At 50.3% G+C, this 20,226-nt stretch overlaps 1 protein-coding gene across 4 annotated transcripts in view; it reads right to left on the bottom strand.

Annotated features, from left to right (window-relative positions):
- Positions 1-515: 515 nt before the first annotated feature.
- GRAP2 (GRB2 related adaptor protein 2) overlaps positions 516-20,226 on the bottom strand; it is a 63,495-nt gene continuing 43,784 nt past the window's right edge. For all 4 annotated transcript variants that reach the window (XM_028115301.2, XM_028115300.2, XM_028115298.2 and 1 more), the window contains 6 exons: positions 13,727-13,818; positions 10,774-10,893; positions 7,465-7,633; positions 4,751-4,939; positions 3,350-3,472; positions 516-2,680 (listed from right to left, as the gene is read on the bottom strand). In XM_028115301.2, coding sequence (XP_027971102.2) covers positions 2,501-2,680; positions 3,350-3,472; positions 4,751-4,939; positions 7,465-7,633; positions 10,774-10,893; positions 13,727-13,818 — 873 coding nt within the window. In that variant the 3' untranslated portion in view covers positions 516-2,500. The remainder of the gene's footprint in view (positions 2,681-3,349; positions 3,473-4,750; positions 4,940-7,464; positions 7,634-10,773; positions 10,894-13,726; positions 13,819-20,226) is intronic.

The raw sequence follows: 20,226 nt of genomic DNA, 5'->3' as shown, positions 1-20,226 counted from the left end.
AGCAGCTCCCCATGTGCTCCCCCAGGCAGCACCAGAGGCCCAGCAGAGCCGCTTCCTAACACCCCCAAGTGTGGACAGTTCGGTCTTTATCCTCTTAGGCTGGTCCCTAAGGGCCCCAAGTTCTCCGTGGGTGGTTAGGGTGATTCTTGCGTCCTCCTGAATTGAGCCACGTGATGCACAGGGGCAAGGCTGTTTTAGCACCCGACTCCCCGGACGGCCTGGGGTGGAACAGAACATCCAGTTCCAGGCGTTTCGGAAGCTCTGCCCACACTGTGCGGCAGGCCTCCCCAGACCAGTGAACCCCGCTCCCACAGACACGACGCGCGGCCTGGCAAAACACGGGCACGTCTTATCATTGCTTTCTTGAGAAGTGTTTCAAGGCACAAAATCCAGGCCAGAACCAAATTATGTCCCTCTCTCTTCACTGGGGCTGGTCCTCCCACATAATCAGACAAATGGATGTGGTTTGTGGGCTGTTTAAAGCATATGGTTTGTAAATACTGTACAATCAAACATCGCTTTTGGCTTTTATTTACTGTAACATGTTCACATTACCTAGCACCAAAATAGCTTTCAGGTCTTCTCTGCCTTGCTTTTCTTTCTCCCTGCTCTTTTGCCTTCAACCTCGCGGTGCCTTCGCCCCTGCCCTCCCCGGCGCTCACACCTCTGCTCTCATTCCTCCTTCCGCGCACCTGCTCCGTCCCTCCTTCCGGCGCTTGTCTGCTCGCCAGCGGACCCCTACTCCCATGTCTTCCTCACCTGCCCCGCTTAACATCTTGCCTCCTCTCCCTCCCTTTGTCCCTCTCACGCTGCTCCTTGATCTTTTGAAATGTCTTTGCCCCTTTTCCCTTTCCGTGCTGTCATCTCTAAAGGCTGCGTGCCAGACCCTCCTCACTCTCGCTCGACTCCCCCCGCCTCTCAGGGCTGTTTTCTCTTCCCTCCCAAGACTCACCACAGAGCACCTTCTTTTTCCCTTCCTCTCTACAGACGACACAGGGATCACAGAATCATAGAATTCAGAGTCAAAGGGACACAGCCCACATTACACTGACAGTTACTTCTGAGTAGAAACTCTTTCTTCTTCTATCACCCTCCATAATGGCTGCCGCCGTCACTCCTTAGAGCAGGAAGGGCTGGGGGAGAAGACAAAGGAACGGGCCCACCTCACCCCCCACGCTCCCTCACCAACACGGGCACCCCACCCTTTCATTTCGGTCTCATTACACACACACACACACCCTCTTCTCAGGGCCCTTGGTGCAGACGTGTTTGCTCCTGGGCTCTGAGTTTCCTTCTCCGGTGCGGTGTCTCTGCTCCCCAGCCTGGCCAGTCCCCACCCACACCCCCAAGGGAAACACAATTCTATTTTGAGGTGGCAGGAGAGATAGCGGCCCCACATGCAGGTATTGGGTGTGTGTGTTGGGGGGTTGCGCTGTCAGCAGTGGCTCAACAGCCAGATCCAACAGGAAGCTCACTGCAAAGCCGGCTCCCACCCAGGGTCATGCTCAGCCAACCAATCAACCCATCAACAATAGCGGATCAATGCTCTTGTGGAGTGGGCTTCTCTCCGTGCCACTGGGCAAAGCATCCTCAAAACATGGGGAAACAAATAGAGACCCAAAGAGACACCCTTGTCGCCATAAAATAATGGCTCTGAAATCCAGCTTTCTCAGCCGGGGCTTCTCTAAGCATTTTACAGAGTCTCAGACTCTGCTTTCTTGGTATCTGGGGAAACAGAGGTTACTCTCAAGTAAGTCACTGAGGATTTGTGAAAACCCCTCCGTCTCCCAGTGCTTGGCTCCTCGGGGTCTCCGTTTCTCCAGGTCAGCCTCAGAGAAGAGGACTAGCTGAGGAACACTCACTGGAGGGAGGTGAAGCCAGCCTTGCCCAGGCTTGGGGACACCTGCTGCTCCAGTCCAGTCCCGCCTTCTCGGCCCTTCCTGCTCCCAAGCTCAGCCCTATGGGGCGGCACCTTTATTCTCAACCCAGCAGTACCCACCCTTGTAGAGCAGGAGGGAAGCTGCCCTGCAAACCCTGAAGGTGAGCAGGGCTTGGAGGTGAGCTCAAACATGCCCCACCGAGTCCAGCCCCACCCTGTAGTTCCCGTCCAACCCCGGGGTGTGGCTCTCTGCTGAGCTACTCTCAGTGAACGTTCCCCAGGCCAGGAGGAAGCAGGACCATCTTAGAGACGGCAAGAATTTGCGTTTCATGTCCCTGCCCCTCCCCACCAGCCAGTTTTCCCACTGCCTTCCACACACCGCTGAGGGGAGCAGAAAAACAAGTATGAATATCATTCTCACCTGACTTCCTTTCATATCAACTAAGTAACCAATGAAATTGCCAATAAATTACTATTAGAAAATGCGTGTACACAGAGGCATAGGTGTGCATGTGCGCGTACACACATAAATACGTATGTGTGGATAGTTCCAGCTTTTCTTCCTTGCCCCCTCTCCTGCAGGCAGCTTCACACAAAAGCCTCTGACCCCCCGGAAGGGCCTCATCGGATCATGGGCGCCACGTAGTTGGCAGGGAAGAGGCCCAGTTTGTTGTGCAGGCGGCCGGTCCACCAGGACGGGTTGGAGCTGTCCAGGACCTCGACCACCTCTCCACAGCGAAACCCCAGCTCGTCCTCCTCGAGGGCCTCAAAGTCGTACAGCGCCCGGGCCCACCGCACTCGCTGTCGGGGAAAGCACAGAAGGGGCCTGCTGAGCCACGCCCGGGGGGCCTTCGGAGCTGCTGTGGCGCAGGAGGCGTCCTGCCGGCCCCTGCAGCAAGACGAAGTCCTCGGTGAGCAGCCTGCCCTGAAGGCAGACGTCTGGCTCTCCGGAGACCTCCCGAACCCCACTGTGACGGGCAGCAGACCCCACCGCACAGCCCGGGGCGTGGAGTTATCAGAACTCAGCCGAGCCGCTCTTGAGACTCAGGACTTTTACCGACAGAGATGTTAGTCTCCGGGGCCCCAGGAGAACCCTTGACGGCTACTCTCCCTACATCAATAGGTGGTCTTTTCACTCTCTTCAGGTGACAGGATGGCAGTGTGCCCAAATTAACAGCCCTCCGTGCTAGCGCAGCCGAGGCAGATGCGGCGTGAGGAAAAAGGCAATCAGATCTCCCTCGGCCAGAGCCAGAGCCAAAAACCATGAGGACAGGGCAAGGCCCAGCGGCCGGACAGAACAACAGACCGGCATCGGCTCTGCCTGGGAACTCCTCTCCCCATGGCTCGCTGGCCTCCCACCACCTCCGTTCTGAGCTCTGAGCAGCTTGCCTCTGTCCTGGAGGACCAACCATTTCTCTAAGTACCCCTCTGACTGCCTTCATTGAGCCCAGGGAGGGAAAGTTCACGTACCCCGGCCACTTGGAGCTGCACAGGGTCTGTGTGTCTCCGGTGCATGAGGGCCGGGTTCATGTCGCCGCCCACGCCCATGCCACAGTGCCCATCGTTTATGTCAAGGCTGCCTCCTCGGCGTTCCTGGAAACACACGTAACAAAGGACCTGTCACCACACCACATCCCCGGCAGGCCCCCCAGTGCCTTGCTCAGAAGCCACAGACACAGCCAGTGTTCCAAGAATACGTGCTGCTGCTGATAAACCCCAGGGGTGGGAGAAAGGGGGAAGGGTGGCAAAGGGACCTTCGACTGTGAAGACAAACACCAGATTTCATTCATTCAAAGAATATTTATCAGGCACCTGCCATGTGTCTAGCACTGTCCTAATCACTGGGGATATGTAGCTGGAAAGAAAAGGGCCTTGTCTTCGTGGATCGTCAGTTGAGAGGGGGAACCATACACATTTAAGTGATAAGCGAGCTGAGAGAATGTCTAAGTCGGCCAGGGTAATCAGAGAAGTCTTCCTAGAGGAGGTGATACTTGAACTCCAGCTTAGAGGAGGAGAAGGATCAGCCAGGAAAGGGCATTTTAGGCAGAGGAAATAGCATATAAAAAGCCCCCAAGTTATGAGAGAAAACACAATTGACCATTTTGGTAACTAAAGATAGTGCAATGTTGCTGGAATGTGTGTTTGCTCAGGGAGTGGGGAAGGTGGAGGGTGGGGGGGGGAGGGTGGGTTTAGGGTGAGGCAGCAGGAGATGAGGCTGGGGAAACAGATAAGCGCAGCTCACAAAGGGCTTTGTGTGCCCTACTAAGGAATTTAGGAACGATGTTATCTGGCTGTATTGTCCATCTCGGTAAGCGGCCCCAAATCCCATCTGGAGCAGGGCAGGAGATAAATAAATAAATAAGCAAGGCTCTATTGCCGGTATTAATCCGTTTTTCTTGTGGATCTCCACAGCCAGATGGGTTAAGGGGCATGAATAGATTTGGAATTGCTCTGACAGGAAAACGAAGCAACGGCTCACTGAATCCTCAGGGTAGGAGCATGTGCGTGCGTGTGCATGCATGTGTGTGTGTGTTCAGGCAGGGGGCCAACGAATTCACAGGGACTTCTGTGCCAAGAGCAGTTCCCATATCATTTTATCATATTTCTGCCAGTTAGGAGGTCCCGGGTCTTCTTTATGAGCTCTGCGAGCCCTCCCGAGGCCAGGCCGAGCCTGAGATGCTCCTCCGCATGGTCCCAGGACCACAACAGCCCCCCCCCCCCACCAGCCTTTGTTTGCTCTGGTTGCATCTGGCTTTGTGGGGGTTTTTCACCTGCTCAGTGACCATGGGGACAGGGAGGCCTGAGCTCTGGGCCGAGGAGAGCAGGTCCTCTCCCCTACCTCACGGCGCCCACTCTATTCCTCCGAGGTACCTGATGGAAATGAGGGTGCTGCAGGTAGCGGTGCTGCTGTGCTGGGGGTGCTGGGGGGCACTGCGAGGGAGGGGGCGCCGGGCGGTCCGACAGCTTCCGGGTCATCGAAGGCCGGATTTCCTCTCCCACAGCCCCACTGAGGTGCGGGCCTCCCTGGGGCCTCCGCTCCAGGCTGTTGCCCCGGTGACCCTGGGAGAGAATGATGAAGATGATGCAGATCCATCCTCCTCCCGCATCTCCCCCTCCCCCCCCCCGCCCCCCGCTTTCTGGCAGTTTGCCCACCACCTCTCCAAGAAACAGCCGAAGGCCCGCGGGCAGCCTCAAGAGAGCCGATGGTTCGGCCCCTCGTGGTTTCAGAAATGGTCTCCACGTTCTCAGATTCTCCCGGGTTGGGGACTCCGGGTCTCTGGTTCACTTTCCACGGGCTATGCATGGAGTCCCTTCCTAGTGGGCTTGTTTTCCTCTCTGCCATCAAGCTTCAATATTCTATTTTACTGACACAATGCCGCCCCTCCTTATCGCACGTTACCACACCGCCGGACACCCTACCCTCCCGATAAGCTCAGCCATTGACTTTGCCTGATTTTGAACTGTCACTTATAGCCTGGTGATAGAGCCCCAGACAGCAGCCCTCTTGCGGCGCCATGGAAACCAGGCCTGCCGCTGGGCACGCTGGGAAGGAGCACGGCCTTTCTGCTTAATGGTACCACAACCGTGTGACTCGAGGTACTTTCTTGTTATTTTTATTTCACAAACAATTACACAGGGCCTGGGCTTCATATATGCCAGGCGCTGTTCGAAGTGCTTTACAAATATGAACTCACTTAATCCAGTTCAATGTGGTTTTGTTTTTTTTTTTTAAGATTTCATTTATTTATTTGAGAGAGAGAGACACAGTAAGAGAGGGAACACGAGCAGGGGGAGTGGGAGAGGGAGAAGCAGGCTTCCCACGGAGCAGGGAGCCCGATGCCGGGCTTGATCCCGGGACCCTGGGATCATGACCTGAGCTGAAGGCAGACGCCCAACGACTGAGCCACCCAGGTGCTCCCCAGTTTAATCCATTTTATGCTACCTCTTTTCTCTCTGCATGCACATCCTACTAAATTAATACCTCTGTTTCTTAGTTAAAATAATTCACAAAGTCTTAGTTAACCTTTGTTTTTCTTTCTGAACTTTTATGTGCACTTGCTGGGACGCCCTTTTCTCCTAGGACTGTCACTTCTCAGGCTTACAATCAACCAATTACCTGAAATGGTTTTCTCTACTTCTCCAGAGCACCTGTTGATTTGAAAGCCTCAATGCCTTTTCAAATAACTTGTTCCAGGGATTTCAACTATTTTAACTATTCCAGAGAATGCTTCTTTCTAGAATACCCATCTCTTTCTTTTAACGATGTTGTTTCCTTTGAAAGGTATTTTATACATTGTGTGTGTGTGTGTGTGTGTGTGTGTGTGAATTTTCTTATGGGAGGCAAGTTAGCATTTCCTTGGTGCCTACTATTGTCCAGACTCTATGGCAAGTGCTATCACCATATTATTTCATTTAATCTTTACAACAGCCCAGAGAGGGAGGTATTATATTCTCTCCATTCTCCAGATGAGAAATCTGATACTCTGAAAGGTTTCTTAACTTGGCTAGGTAATAAGGACAGTTAGTGATGAAATTAGGATTTAAAGCTAGGTTCGTCTGGGGGGCGCCTGGGTGGTTCAGTTGGTTGAGCGTCCAACTCTTGGTTTCAGCTCAGGTCATCATCTCAGCGTCGTGGGGTCGAGCCCTGAGTCAGGCTCGGTGCTCAGCTCAGAGTCTGCTTGAAGTTCTTTCTCTCTCCCTCTGCCCCTCCCCCTACTCTTGAGCGCTCTCTCTTTCTCTAAAATAAATAAATAAATCTTTAAAAAAAGAGCTAGGTTTGTCTGATGCATTTTCTAGTAAAATAATACTCTATTTTCTACACTGTTCCACGAGCAAGAATTCCAGGTCCAGTTTTTTCCTCCAACATCCCCAACCTCCCTTTCTGTGACAAAGCTCTACCTACTACCTTAGTCTTGGATTCTAGGCTGCTCTCCAGCATCCCTGCATGTGGCCCCCTGGCCTTCATCTTTGGGCAACTCCTAAGCTAGGCTGAAACTGCAATGTAGTAATATCTATAGTAACAAAATAAAGCATCCACTGCTAAGAGCTAATGTTTGTGGCGTGCTCATAGCACTGTTAGGAGGGATGCCAGGGAAGGGGGTATGTTATCTTCTCTAACCTTCACCACCATCTATGAGCTAGGTATCACCATTGTTCCAGTTTTATGGATCAGGAAACTGAGGATCAGACAACTTTCCCAAATCACATGGCTGGGAAGTGTTAAAAGATGATTTTTTTTAAAAAAGATTTTATTTCTTTGAGAGAGAGAGAATGAGAGAGAGAGAGCACATGAGAGGGGGGAGGGTCAGAGGGCAAAGCAGACTCCCTGCCTAGCAGGGAGCTCGATGAAGGACTCGATCCAGGGACTCCAGGATCATGACCTGAGCTGAAGGCAGTCGCTTAACCAACTGAGCCACCCAGGCGCCCCTTAAAAGATGATTTTTAACCGAGGTCTGACCTTGGACTTATTCTGTTTTCCAGAATACTCAGAGGACATATCATCAAATGCATTGTCTTGATGGGTCATATAGGACTCATGCTGCCTAAAATCTGCAGACTGGGGCTGATCTGGGCCTGAGGCATACCTGATCCTCTCGGGTTCTATCCCTCAGAAAGATCTGCTTCTGTTTGGAGATGGAAGTCGTCCTGTAGTAGTCCACCAGCCTATTTAGAGACGGAAACTTCTCTGTCCACAGGAAGTAATTACCCTTGTTGTCTCTCATGACCTTGAAGTGCTGAACATCATCCTCATGCCTAGAGATCAGGGTGAATCCAAATTGTATGTTACATGGTGACGGTGTCCCCACCCCCAGGGCTGACCGCATCCAGGGATGCTGGAGTTCCATTGGGGCAGGAAAGGGCATGTGAATGCCTACCATCACAGGGTGGGTGGGCTGGCTCAGTCAAACTCTAGGGGGAGATTTGTGAGAGGGACCGCTCAGGACACAGGTGGCATTAGAAGGGATTTTTACATCAGCAGAAGATAATCTGTCTTCCAACACTGGAGCCAGCCTTTTATAAGAAAAAAATGTCCAAGTGCTTCAGTGACCACCAGGTCAAGGACTTTTTACAAATGTTTGTTTGAAATGTGGCAACCCCTGAGTCCTGTACGATGCCAAGGACTCTGCCAAGACTCAGAGGGGAAAGGTTTTTCACCCCTGTTATCTTTCCATTATCAGAAATACTTTGAACCAGCTCTTTTAAGCCCATAAACTAGCTCTGGACAGTACGAGACTATCTTGAGAAATTTGTCCCACTTGGTTTTCTACTTAATGGAGATCTCTTGGTCTTGGTTTATGTTTGGCATAAATAAGGTTACAAAGTATTTTGAACTTTTGGGGAGAAAAATGTTATACAGCAATGTAGTGTTTTAATTGGAAAGGACCTCTGAGATTGTTTAGCCTTGTCTCCATGTTACCGATGAGGATGCTGAGGCTCAGATTAGTGGAGGGGCTTGGCCAAGGTCACCGTGAGTGATTGGTGGAGCTGAGGCAAGAACCCTGGCTCTCTGATTCCAGCCTAGTGAACTGAGCCTGTCATACCATGTACATGTGCCAGCTTCTTTTAGATCGGCACCTTTTGACACCAGCTGGAATCACTGTGATGGGAAATAATTGTATCAGAGATGGAGAAATTGGACTTTACTCATCTGGAAAGGGGGAGCTTGGCCTTTACTAATAGCTCCAGTCTTTCCCCATCACCAAGGCATTCTCTTTTCAATGTCAAGTTTATTCACCAAACACACATACATTTATATCTAAAAATAAACTAATGATATTGGTTGCCTGATCCAACAGAAAGGTCAAGAATTTAAAGAGAGTAGGGGAGTGAAGATGCCTCTGAAGGTTAGTGCAGGTTTCTTAAGGATGGATTCAGTGGTCTGTGTTCAGAGGCGATGGGAATTTTGATTGATCTTCAGTCTCATCTTATGTGCTAGGCTGTGTTCATGGCCAGGTGAACCCATACGGGACCTCTGCTTGACTGCTCTGGGCTACGAACTGACACTGCAATCCCTGCATGGTCTTCCCCTTGGTGTTGGCCACTGACAGATGCTTTCTTCACTCTAACAACACATGACTTAATTCATAGTCATTACTCCTCACATCTGTGTGTGGAGGAGGAAATATTCTTGTGATATAATTATTCATCCACCACCTCTTAGTCAAAGAACTCAGAGTGAGAAACATTAACCCTCTCTCTCTCATAAGCTGAGAGGATGGATGTCAGGCTTGCACCCGGTCCTCTGGGCCCATGGAGAGAGAGAGTGGCTGCACCACTGTCTCAAGTTCTAAGAGGGGAAGAAAAAGGGATAAAACTCAGGGCTCCAGACTCTAAAATCTAGTGTTTCAGACCCTTAACAAATGCTAAGTGATAGAACTACAATTAGCTCTTAATTATCTTTGCATGATAGAAGGCAGATGTATAAATAAATAAAAATGATTTGCTTTGGAATAAATTAGGCTACATTTCTGCAGAAGATGTAGTAATGATTATGGTAATAATCACAAGAGGCTGCAACGCCTCAACAGTAGGGAGAGACTGTGGCAGAAGTCAAGGCTGACCGTTTTGGAGAAGTCACCTTAGTTGAGGAAATATAAACAAACCATAATTCCTAGCTGAAAAGCCACAGTGCACTTCATGCAAAGCAGAGGTACCAAGAGATGCCCTTCAATGTAACCATTTACCTGGTCCAATCTGTAATCAGGGCCCTTAAAAAAGAGGTTTGACTGTAAGAGTTATTAATAGAGCAAAATTGCATTAAGACCAAACAAATTTAGAATTTGTGATACATCAGTATTGGCCTGAGCTAAAATTTCCTGTTGCCTAAACTGTGAAAAAAGAAAAAAGTTTTAGTTAAGGAAAACTAAGATTTTAAGCAAGATTGCAAGGGCAATGTTAATGAGACCAAGCTATTTTGGAGCACTTCAGAGGCACACATGCATACAAATGGTTGACCCATTATTCCTAAGTCCTCCCTACCTATTCCTTAAAATATCCATTCTTCCTAAATAGTGAAGTGGCCTCAGTTCATTACCCGAGATTGGATTTACGCACTTAAATCACTGAAACTACATGCCTTTCAATGTGTATTGAATAATCCAGACCAACATTTCCTGTCAATGAACTTGACAGTAGGTTCCACTGTACAGCTTGTCACGTCTCCTCCTGTATGGATATCAGCATTAATTTGTGCACTTTCACATGTGGTCACCATGCCCGATATGTGACTTGCGATCCCAGACATGCTGACCACATGCAGTGCGCTCAGACTTGGGGTTTCTGAGCGTGGGGCTGTGTCATGTTTATGCCCGGACTGACTCATTTCCTCCTGGGTGCTGCACGTTAGCGAGATTTTGCGCTATCGTCCCTCACCCCAGCCCTCCTCGGCTCAGATCTGTCGCTATCAGTTTGCTGCATTACAGTGTGCTGAGCTGGCCCTTCTTTTTATGCAACCACCTACAACAATGACTTGGGATTTTAATTTTCCTCTGAGCCTTCTTCAGACATGTATCAGTAGGAGAAGGAAAGGTTCAGATTTAAACCCCAAGACAGATGTGGACAATTGGGAATTCTCCCTTCCTTCTCCTACCCCATTTCCTTGCACAAATACTCCCTGAATGCCTGCTGGTTATAAGGCACTGTTAAAGACACAAAGGTGAAATAGATAAAGATCCTGTCCTTCCAGAAGCACTTAGGAGGAGGCAGAACATATATGTAATTTGGCCACAAACCAGCGTACTCAGGAGTCATATATATGCATCATGGGAAGGAGATGAATGGCATCCCAGTTGACAAGATGCCTGGGTCCCTTGGCCACCATGTTCCTGAGCAATAGGTCACATTCAAGAGGTCACCTCATGGCTTTAGCAGTCTGGGTTGGGAGTGGCCAGTACCTGACGGAGATGGAGAAGTCCCCTGGGGAGCTCTGGCTGGCCCGGATGATGAAGAAACCAACCTCCTTGCCCATAAGTAAGTTCTCTGCCTGGTGTCGCGAGAGACCTTCATGAAACCACCTATTGGATGAGATAAAACCAGAGAATCTTGGTGAGATGCCAGAGTGATTGGAAGGAGAAGGGGAGAAGAGATGACCCAAAGGGATGGAGGCTGAGGACTCTGGACAGCAGAGTGCAGAAAGAGACAGAGGAGGGGCCAGGACCTCTGAAACCAAACAAATGCTCCCGGCAGTTTTCAGGCAAGGCAAGTGAGTGTTCCCCTGACGCGCCCCCTTTGTTCCTTCCCTCCAGGAGAAGTCTCTCTCGCGCTCGGAAAACCTGAATCATGGAAATGTGCCACTGCACCAAAATGGGACAGTGTGGGAGTGACTCACTGCGGGAAGCAGCCGCCTGCTGGCAGCTCTGTGAGGGATGTCACTAGGAAAGAACTGCAGGGGACAGATGATGCACCAGGAGGACAGGAACCCCTTCAGGCGCTGGGGGACCGAAGCCGGGAAGCCAGGCTGAGAGCTCAGTGGGCCCCCTCAGAGCCCAGGGGCCCTGGTGATCTGGGTGGTGTGGAGCCAGACTAGCAGCTGCCAGAGAGCGGCGTCTACACGGCCAGCTCCCTGGCCATCCCCCAAATCCAGGAGAATCATCTTTACCGTGAAAAAGAAGGAATGGAGGAGAAACTCCTCTTTCTGGGGACAGTCAGGGTGGCAGTGTTGTGGCAGGTGGCCTGGCATACGTGCAAACGGCCAAGCGCTGCCAAACAGAGGCTACGGCCTCAGGGCAGGAGACCAGAAACCTCTCAACCACAGAAGAGCACAAATGAGTGTTTGCAATCACTCAGCAGCCCCGACTGGGACGCGTCCCATTCCTCCAAGGCGGCTGCTTGAGCACCGCCCCTGGAAGGCTAGTGCGTGCGTCCCTTTAGGGGGAAGTCCCGACACGCTTGGGATTCCTTTGTGAGCAATCCCCTGTGCTCTCTAGAATTTAGGAACCTGACGTCCAGACAGGAGTGGCAGGAGGGATGTCCTTATTCCAGACCTGACACTGCAGGGGAAGCGTGGTTGGGCGGTGAGGGGCTCGAAGCAGAGGGTTTCCGGCCACCAACTCCCTGGAGATCATTCCAGAGCATCTGCTGTACTTGGCCCCAGGGCTGAACAAGCAACCACCACAGCTTGCCTTGTGTAGGGAATGTAATGGGGCTGGGTAAAGGAACGGGGCATGCTCCATGGCAGCCATACCTCGAAGGAAATATTTTGGACGAGGCAGCGAATGCTTAGGGGCTTGTTTGAAAAATACACATTCATCCTCAAATTGGAGTTTGATACGTGACTTCAAGACTGGCAAAAATGTCCACACACTACATATTAAACACACGGGCAGGGGTATGTTTTTGCCTGTCATTCCAAAGCTACTCATTCGTTCATTCAACCGTTTTTATCAAATATCTACTATGTGCTGGCCTTCGGCTGGGCACCGGGGATGTGGTGGTGAGCAGAGCAGACAAGAAGGCCTGCCCTCGTGGAGCTTACATTCTATCACGCAGAGACGCTAGAACCCACCAGCCGGCCGCGCAGTCCACCGCAACCGCGATTCAAAGGTTTCAAAGGGCGGGGAGGAGTTAGAGATGAGAAAACAGACAAGTCTCTTTAAGAAGTGCAGTGGTAGCTGGAAGGGGACTTGGGATCAAGAATTTTTGTTTTGTTTTTTTGGTAAGATGGGGGAAATTGCAGCGTCTTTGCTGATGGGAATGACCCAGGAGAGAGAGAGAATTGATGTGTGAGAGAGGGAGGAGTAGTTTCTGCTAGAAGCACAGACAATTCTTTCCAAACCAGCTGCAGAAAAGGCATCCTTGTCTGAGAACGGTTGCAGGAGGTGGGTGGATGCAGTGAGTCAGCTGGGGGGCGGGGTAGAGGGGCTTTTCTGGTGGCTTCCATCCTCCCAGTGACACTGAAAGCAAGGCCCTAAGCCACAAGCGCTGTGGGGGAGGGGCTGGAGGTCGGAGGAGCAAGGTGTCGGGTGGTTATCTAGAAGATTACAGGGCAGGGCGCCTGGGTGGCTCAGCCAGTTAAGCATCTGTCTTCGGCTCAGGTCCTGATCCCGGAGTCCTGGGATGGAACCCCAGATCAGGCTCCCTGCTCAGCAGGGAGTCTGCTTCTCCCCCCTCCCCCCACCCCCGCTCACGCTCTCTCTCAAATAAATAAAATCTTTTAAAAAAAATAGACGATCACAGGGCAGCATCAAGGTTTGAGGTTGGTGGTCATTCTGTTGGTTCAGTGGCCAGTCCTGGTTCACAGTGAGTGGTGCTCCTGCACCTCACCAGAGTCACCAAGACCGCTAACAGACCTGTGCCCTTTTGAGCTAGACCGTGGCTCTCGGAGATTAGATTTCTATCTAACCTTTGTGGTCAATTCTGGAGACAAACGAGACCCAATCTCTATTTTTCTTTTTCCTCTTGATGAAGGGAATTTCCTCTTTTCCCCCCACTGACTGTTCTCAGGGGTATGAGCATGGTTTAGGGAAGGCAGGGAGCTGTTTGGGATCCCTGGTGAGGATGGAAGACATTGGGAGGTAATGGAGAAGTGCCCTCAAGGAGCAGTTCTTGACATGGGATGGCCAACAGCGCCCCTGATAGGATTCATGGAAACCCTGCGATTGCAATTATAGATGAGTTTAGCTTATAAAACCTAAAATAGGCGATCCATGTGCATGGTATAAAATTCAAAAGGGAATGCAGTGAAATGCAAATCTCCCTCCCACCCTGGCCTTCAGCTGAGTGGTTCCCTCTCCAGAGGCAACCAATTTTGACAGTATCTTGGGTCTGCATAGATAATTTTAGTGACTGCTGAAAAAGTAAGGGGAGTGTGTGTGGGTAGGCCCGTGTCAGCAGGCTGGAAATACTTACTCAGGAAACTGGATTTCTATAAAATTCTTGGGCACATATCCTTCTTGGCTCCCAAGCTCCGCCTTGAACCACTCCTCTTGGTTACTTAAGATCTACATGGAAGAGAAGGAAGGACAGAGACTGTAGGGAGGACATCAAGAAACAAAAGACAGTCACCGCAGGGCAAAGAACACCCTTTCGGATTCAGAGCGAAAAACCGCCAAGGGCACCACACAGGTGCTCCAGTGGGGGGGGCAACAGGTTTCTCTCTGGAGTTTGGTTTCTTTGACCCCAAGCTATTTCTGTCCACTGGTGCCACACATGGGACCCCATCATGGCGGGGCCTCCCAGACTCAGCACTCGGGGGATTCTCTGTATATTTTGGAAATTCATATGTCCCAGATCTCAACTCCTGAAGCTCCACATTTGAGCAGATGCTGGGAAGGCAAGAGTGGCCAACCCATGATTTCTTTTTCTCTGCCGGGTAACCAGGGACCTTTTCAAATTTTAATTTGTTCCTATTTCTTTAAACAAGCAAATTAAAACTTAAAACATCCAGTGGGGCCAGCTTTGTGAAAACAGTAACTTTTTGTGTTCACACTCCATGTGTTTCACAAACAATTTGGACGTAACTCAAGATATTTGGAATGCCTTTTCTAAACTTGCTTTTAGTGCCAGATCCCGAGCAAAGCCAGAAGTTCTGTCTCATGACTATATGGTCTTTAGTTGACCGTGACCCCAAATGTTATCGCTTCCCTTGATTACTCATATGACTCACCAGACTTGGCTCTATGTGGCTTCTGGTTATTTCAGAAAATGTTTCACTATTAAAAGACAAATGTTTGCCCCCATCCCCCACTGGGAATATCTCTAAAGTATGTGGCATGGACTTGAAAAATAATGGAGATGGCAGAGACAAACGATGAACAGAAGCTTGACGATGTCATTGAGCCCCTGAGTGAGCCACATAGGAGCCTCCCACTTCTGGACTTTGTGTGAGAAGTTATCAATCTGCATGATTATTTCAGCTGTATTCAAGTTTCTGCCTCTTGCAGCTGACAATGCCTTAACGGATGGAAGTGCTATGCTGAAGGGCAAAGCAGAAGATGAGTAGGAAAGACTGCCTGGAGGAGAGACCCTGGAGTTGCCCTGGCAACGAAAGAAGTTACCCAGGCAAAGTCTGATGGCACAGGAACTTCTGGGATGGGAGGAAGTGGGATGCATTCTGGGAACGGAGGGCCTTGGTCCAGCGGGAGTTTAGATTGTGGCCCCCGGGGCAGAGCGAGGGGAAACCAGAGGCACAAGGCCCATGTTGAAAAGTCTGGACTTTTATCTTGAAATGTATGGGGAGCCACTAAAGGCTTCTGAGCAGGGAAGTAACACAGTAAGAATTAGAGCCAAGAAAGAGTCCCGTATCGGAGCGTGAAGACAGATTGGAGGCGAAAAGTCTAGGAAGACAGTGTAGCCATGCTTGCGAGAGGCGAAGGGCTATTTTAGAGGAACCTGGAAGCAAAGTGTGCAGGATTGTGTGACTGTTCTCCGAACCAAGGGAGAAGGGAATTCTGGGAGGGCTCTGGATCTCGGACTTGGGAGACTGAGTGGGTGGTGATGTCTTGGCTAAAACAGAAAGTACAGGAGGAAGAGCAGGTCTGAGGAAGAGCTCATGAGCTTCAGATTGCATGTGGGTGAATCCAAGTTGCCCCGGGACCGTCTGAGAAGAAAAGCTCAGTGAGCAGCTGGAGGTGTGTGTCTGGACTCAGCAGGGAAGTGGGGACTGGCATTCGGGATTTGAGAGTCATCCTAAAGCAGGTGGAGTTGAAGTCCGGGTGCCACGGGTTTCTCTCTTCCAGAGACGGGAAGAGATGAAGAGAGCTGAATAACTGATATTTCTAAAATCACCCCCGAGGTGGAAGAAAGGGGCCAGCCCTCTGAGTTTGGAATGAGAAGACCTGGTTTCTAGCTTGGCCCCATCACCATCTGTATGACCTTCGGCAAGTCAATTAGCCACCTGAAAAATGGGGACAGTAACAACCAGCTAGCCCCTTACAGAGCTGATGTGAGGATCAGATGAGCCCTGGTACCTCGAAGGCCTTCAGAAAGTGTATGCTGTTTTTAAAAATACAATTCTGCAAAATGTGGTATACTTAGGAGGGAGGACTCCAGCTCTGAAGGACATGGTAGGGTTTATAAGTTCTTTAAAGTATTATATGTGTATGTTTTGAATTTAATCACTTGTTCTGAAGAAATAAAAGTGTGTCCCATATTTGAGTTCTAGAATTGCTGAGGACAGAAAACTTTATAGTTCCTAACATCAAATGTGACTGCCGGTATCACTAAGGACGCGTGGGTATGTTTATGCCGATGGGGGTGCGGTAGGGCGGGGGGAGCAGAAAATCTAGGTCAGAAAAAGAACTAGGAAACTCAGCACACAAAGAACACAAGGACATTTCACTCCACGCCTTCGCGCCCCCCTCCCCCAATTTATGGCTTTGGAATTCCTTTCTCCTGTCACATGGGAGTGTGATGTTTGGGCTGGGTAGCAAATGTCAAGTACAAGGTGAGCAGGGATAAGGTAAAAGAGGCCACTTGGAAATCGGCTCATCACGGTAAGAACCAACTTTGTACTTAGTTCTCTGACCTGAAACCAGCTGTAATTTTAGTAATTGTGGCTCCCACCCATCTACCTCCTGTAGAAACTGAAAGATTATCCCTCAATGCCGGCCATTTCTCCCCACCACCTGGTGCTCCGTCTGCCTGAGATCATGTTCCCAGGGAGGTGAATTTACAGGCTTTTTATGGTGTATAGGAAGGCGAGGTTTTAAAAGAATCTCATTTTCTGCAAAGAAGAGTGTTTGGGGGGAGGTGGTTTCCTCCTGCCGTTGTTGGCCCAGGGCCCCATACTTCCTGTTCTTCTCATCTCTCTGCCTGTTCGGTTCCCCCTATCTCTTGGCCCCATCATGAAAACCCAAGCAAGGGGTTCAGCCTGAGCACATGAGGTTTCAGACTTCACTTTACTGTGTCTTAATTCTTATCATGTTGCCTACGAGAATAATTTTCTGGGTTACGTGGCCTGAGAATAAGTTAGACGTGGCAAGAGGACAAAATGTACAGTTGGGAGAATTTTAAAATTGGGTGGAATTATAGCTCTTAGAGGCAGAGCAGAAATCTGAAGTATTGGAGAAGTTAATTGACATAGGACTAACTGTTAGTGCTTTCAGGTCACTGTTTTAGTAGGAAGAAATGGGGTTGAGTTGGACACATTACAGAAGTAGGTAGAAATGGACTGGGTCAAGAGAAAAAATGACTGGCAAATTTCAGAGGGAAATGTAAGTCCGGTGCTGTGTGTAGCTGCAGGTCTGGTGGTGGTGGTGGGGCGCGGTGGTTGAGGCACGAACATGAAACATCCGGCTCCTGACGTCAAATACTTCTTTCACGGAAGAAGCGGGATCAAGTCATTTGGCCGGAGTTCCCCGTCCACCATCTTGTTCATCGTCCTGTCATCAGCATCTAGTGAGCACCTGCTGTTTGCACTTAGGTGCTGGGAATATAGACATGAATAAGCTGAGGTCTTGATCCTGGGGAAGTCACAGTCTGGAGTGGGTGGGTTGGTGGTGAACTAGTCAGACATTGTTTGTGCCTTCTAGTGAGAAAGTCTGTTTAGTCTTTTAGCACGAAAAGCCTAGGATGAAAGAGCATCCCAGGAGTAGATTACTGCGGCAGTCAAGAGCCGCCTTTGAAAGCACTTGCAAGATCTTGGGGCTCATGACCCATCTCTGGAGTGGCAGAGTAGGGTTGCAGTTGCACGTAGAGATGCACAGGCGGGGCACTAACTACCATGATGTAGACCTGCTGTGGGGCTCAGCTAACAGGCCCCTCTCTACTTTCCGTTCCACCGTTAGGCTGCAAGGGACAGAATTTGAAAGGAAGGAGAGGTTTGCCCTTCTGGTGGAATTCTACATGACCCTGTAGAAACGCAATTTAACAATTCAAGCCACTGGTACCTATTTGGGACCAGGACTTGTGTGGGGTGCTGCTGGGAAGGCACAAAGATGAACCAGGCATGGCTCTGCTCTCAGGGAGCTCACAGACCACTGGAGTAATCAACCACTCATTCGTTCATCAGATATTAGGGACAGTCAACTCTCTGCTGGTTTGGACACAGGCGGGCCCGGCAATCAGGATTCCACAGGGTAAGGGCAGTGATGAGAGATGGGTGCATGGGGTGCGCAAGAACACGGAGGCTTGGCTGCTCACCAATAACTAACTGTCATGGGAGGTGAGATCATTGGTGCCTTGAAAGAAGTGTGTGTGTGCAATGCTGTGGAAGAGCTGAAGAGGGAGTGATTAATCTTGCTGGGGCCAATGGGAGTGTAGAGGGAGTGAAGGTTCCCAGGCAGAGGTGGTCAAATATGTGTGTGCAGGAGAAAGGCATTGGGAGTATGGGGAGAACCTGACACAGCACAGTGTGTATACTGCAGTATGACCTGGGCATGGCACACACAGAGGTGTGTGCATGTGTGTGTGTGTGTGTGTGTGTATGGTGTATGTATGTGTGCATGTTCATGGACGAGAGCTCGATGAGCTCAGGTAGTGTGTTGGGATCAGGTGGCTTAAATTTCAATCAATTGGTAATGGGGAACCACTGAATTCTTTTGAGTAAGGAAGTGATCTGACCCGACTTGTCTTCCAGAAAGATCCTCCTGAGACTAGTATGTGAAACGATTAAAGGAGTAAGCGAGAGGAGGTGATGAAGTCAGTCAAGAGGCTGTGGCAATGGTCTGACTGGCAGCAGGAATGGGTAATACTGATATGTGGCAACCATTTATGAAGCATCCACTTTGAGCTGGGACCATTACCTCTAATCCTTTCCAGAACCCTGCAAAATAGATACGGATTCTACTTACAGATAAAGACAGAAGCTCAGAGGGGCAAGTGACTGACCCAAGGACACACAGCTAGTAAGCTGGGATTCAAACTCAGTTTATCTGGCTCTAAACTCCTGCTCCTTTTTAGTGTATCAGACTCCTCTCTCATGAAGAAGGGGATTGCTTAAGAGATCTCAAGAAAGAAAAATGGCACAGAGTACATGTTTAGGAGTGAGGCCGAACTCCATTCAGATCCAGAAAAGGGACAGTTAACAGTGTTAAACTCCACAGACGCGTTAGTAGGGTCATTATATTCCACATTAAAGAGATCCCTGGTGGGCATACAGGGAGTGTTGGGGGTAAAAGGCAGATTCCAGAAGGTTCCAGTGGAATAAATGGGAAGTGAGGAAGTGGAGACACTGGCATAGAGAAGCCCTCCCGGTGTTGGTAGCGAAGGAGAGGAAAGAAATCAGGAGGTAGACTGAGAAGCTGAGTTGAGGAAAGGGTTTTTTTTTTCCCTTTTCCTTTTCTGAGGAATAGGAAACCCACGAGGCGGATGTTAGGTTCTGTTTGCAATGGGAGATGAGGGGTGGAGTTGGCCCCCTGGTCTCTCTCGAGTGAGGACGCTCTATAGCGGTTGATAATCACATGGTCACAATATCCCATAGAGAAGGGAGGGACTGCTCACCATGTGGCAGATCCCTCTGTGACCTTGGTAAGATCCCACAGAAGTGAAGGTCACCTTTTCTTGGGTCAGCAGCCCAGGGGACACTTTGATCTTGAGAAGCTCCAGGATCGAAGGCACCCTCTTCGCAACTATATTACCAGATCTTTGCAAGGTGACAACAGTTAGAAGGATGAATCCCGGGGGTGTTCAAGTTCCAAACCAAGTCATCCTACCTGGTCTGTGCTCCGTGGACACTTTCTGAGTCACCCTGTCCCGTACTGACAAGGTTCTCTCTACAGCAAGCCTACTTCGTGGTGAGGCCGGCCTCAGTGCTATGGTGCAGTCTGAGAAGGCCCACGTGGGCTTCTGAGGACCAGGGATGGGGATTTCTGAGGGTCCTCTGAGGCCAGGCCGGGGGGGCGGGGGGCATTAGCATCGCAGACTCGCCAAAGGGCCTGTGTAAGGGCTTGTGCTTTTGCTCAAAACAGGGGCGAAGATGCAGGACTTAAGCCTGTAAGTGCGGTGCGTGGAATGTGGAAGTCCGAGGCCTCTTCAGCCCTGCAAGCAGCCACTACAACTCAAGTGTGGGTGTTAGGCAAGTTCTAGGGTGTCCTTGAGGGGCCGGGTGTGCAGGCCTCCGTTGGCCCACGTCCCCTCCAGCTGTCGTTCCCAGGCTGTCTCCACCCCCACCCTCCTGTTAAGTTCCTCACAATGCTCACTGAATGCCCCCCAGGCTAGCTCACCTCCGAGCTTGAGGTCAAAGTCCAACTCACCGGCACTGCATTCCCTGACCACAGAAGTTGCCGCTCATTCCTGCGACCCCATCTCTCAAGTTTCCCTCACCTGTGCTCCCTGAGCATTTAGACAAGAATATCTGTAAGAGCCCTTTGGATGGCTTTCTTCCCCCCACCAGACCACGAGCATCTCAGGACAAGGGTGGTGGCTTCTTTCCATCACCCATTCTGGAAACTGGTGCCCGGGAGGGCTCA

This window comes from Eumetopias jubatus, unplaced genomic scaffold (assembly GCF_037043125.1).
Source record: "Eumetopias jubatus isolate StellerSeaLion01/CBP00866 unplaced genomic scaffold, mEumJub1_p1.0 scaffold_8, whole genome shotgun sequence".
NCBI classification, from domain to species: Eukaryota; Metazoa; Chordata; class Mammalia; order Carnivora; family Otariidae; genus Eumetopias; species Eumetopias jubatus.
This window is presented reverse-complemented; position numbering and strand designations above follow the sequence as displayed.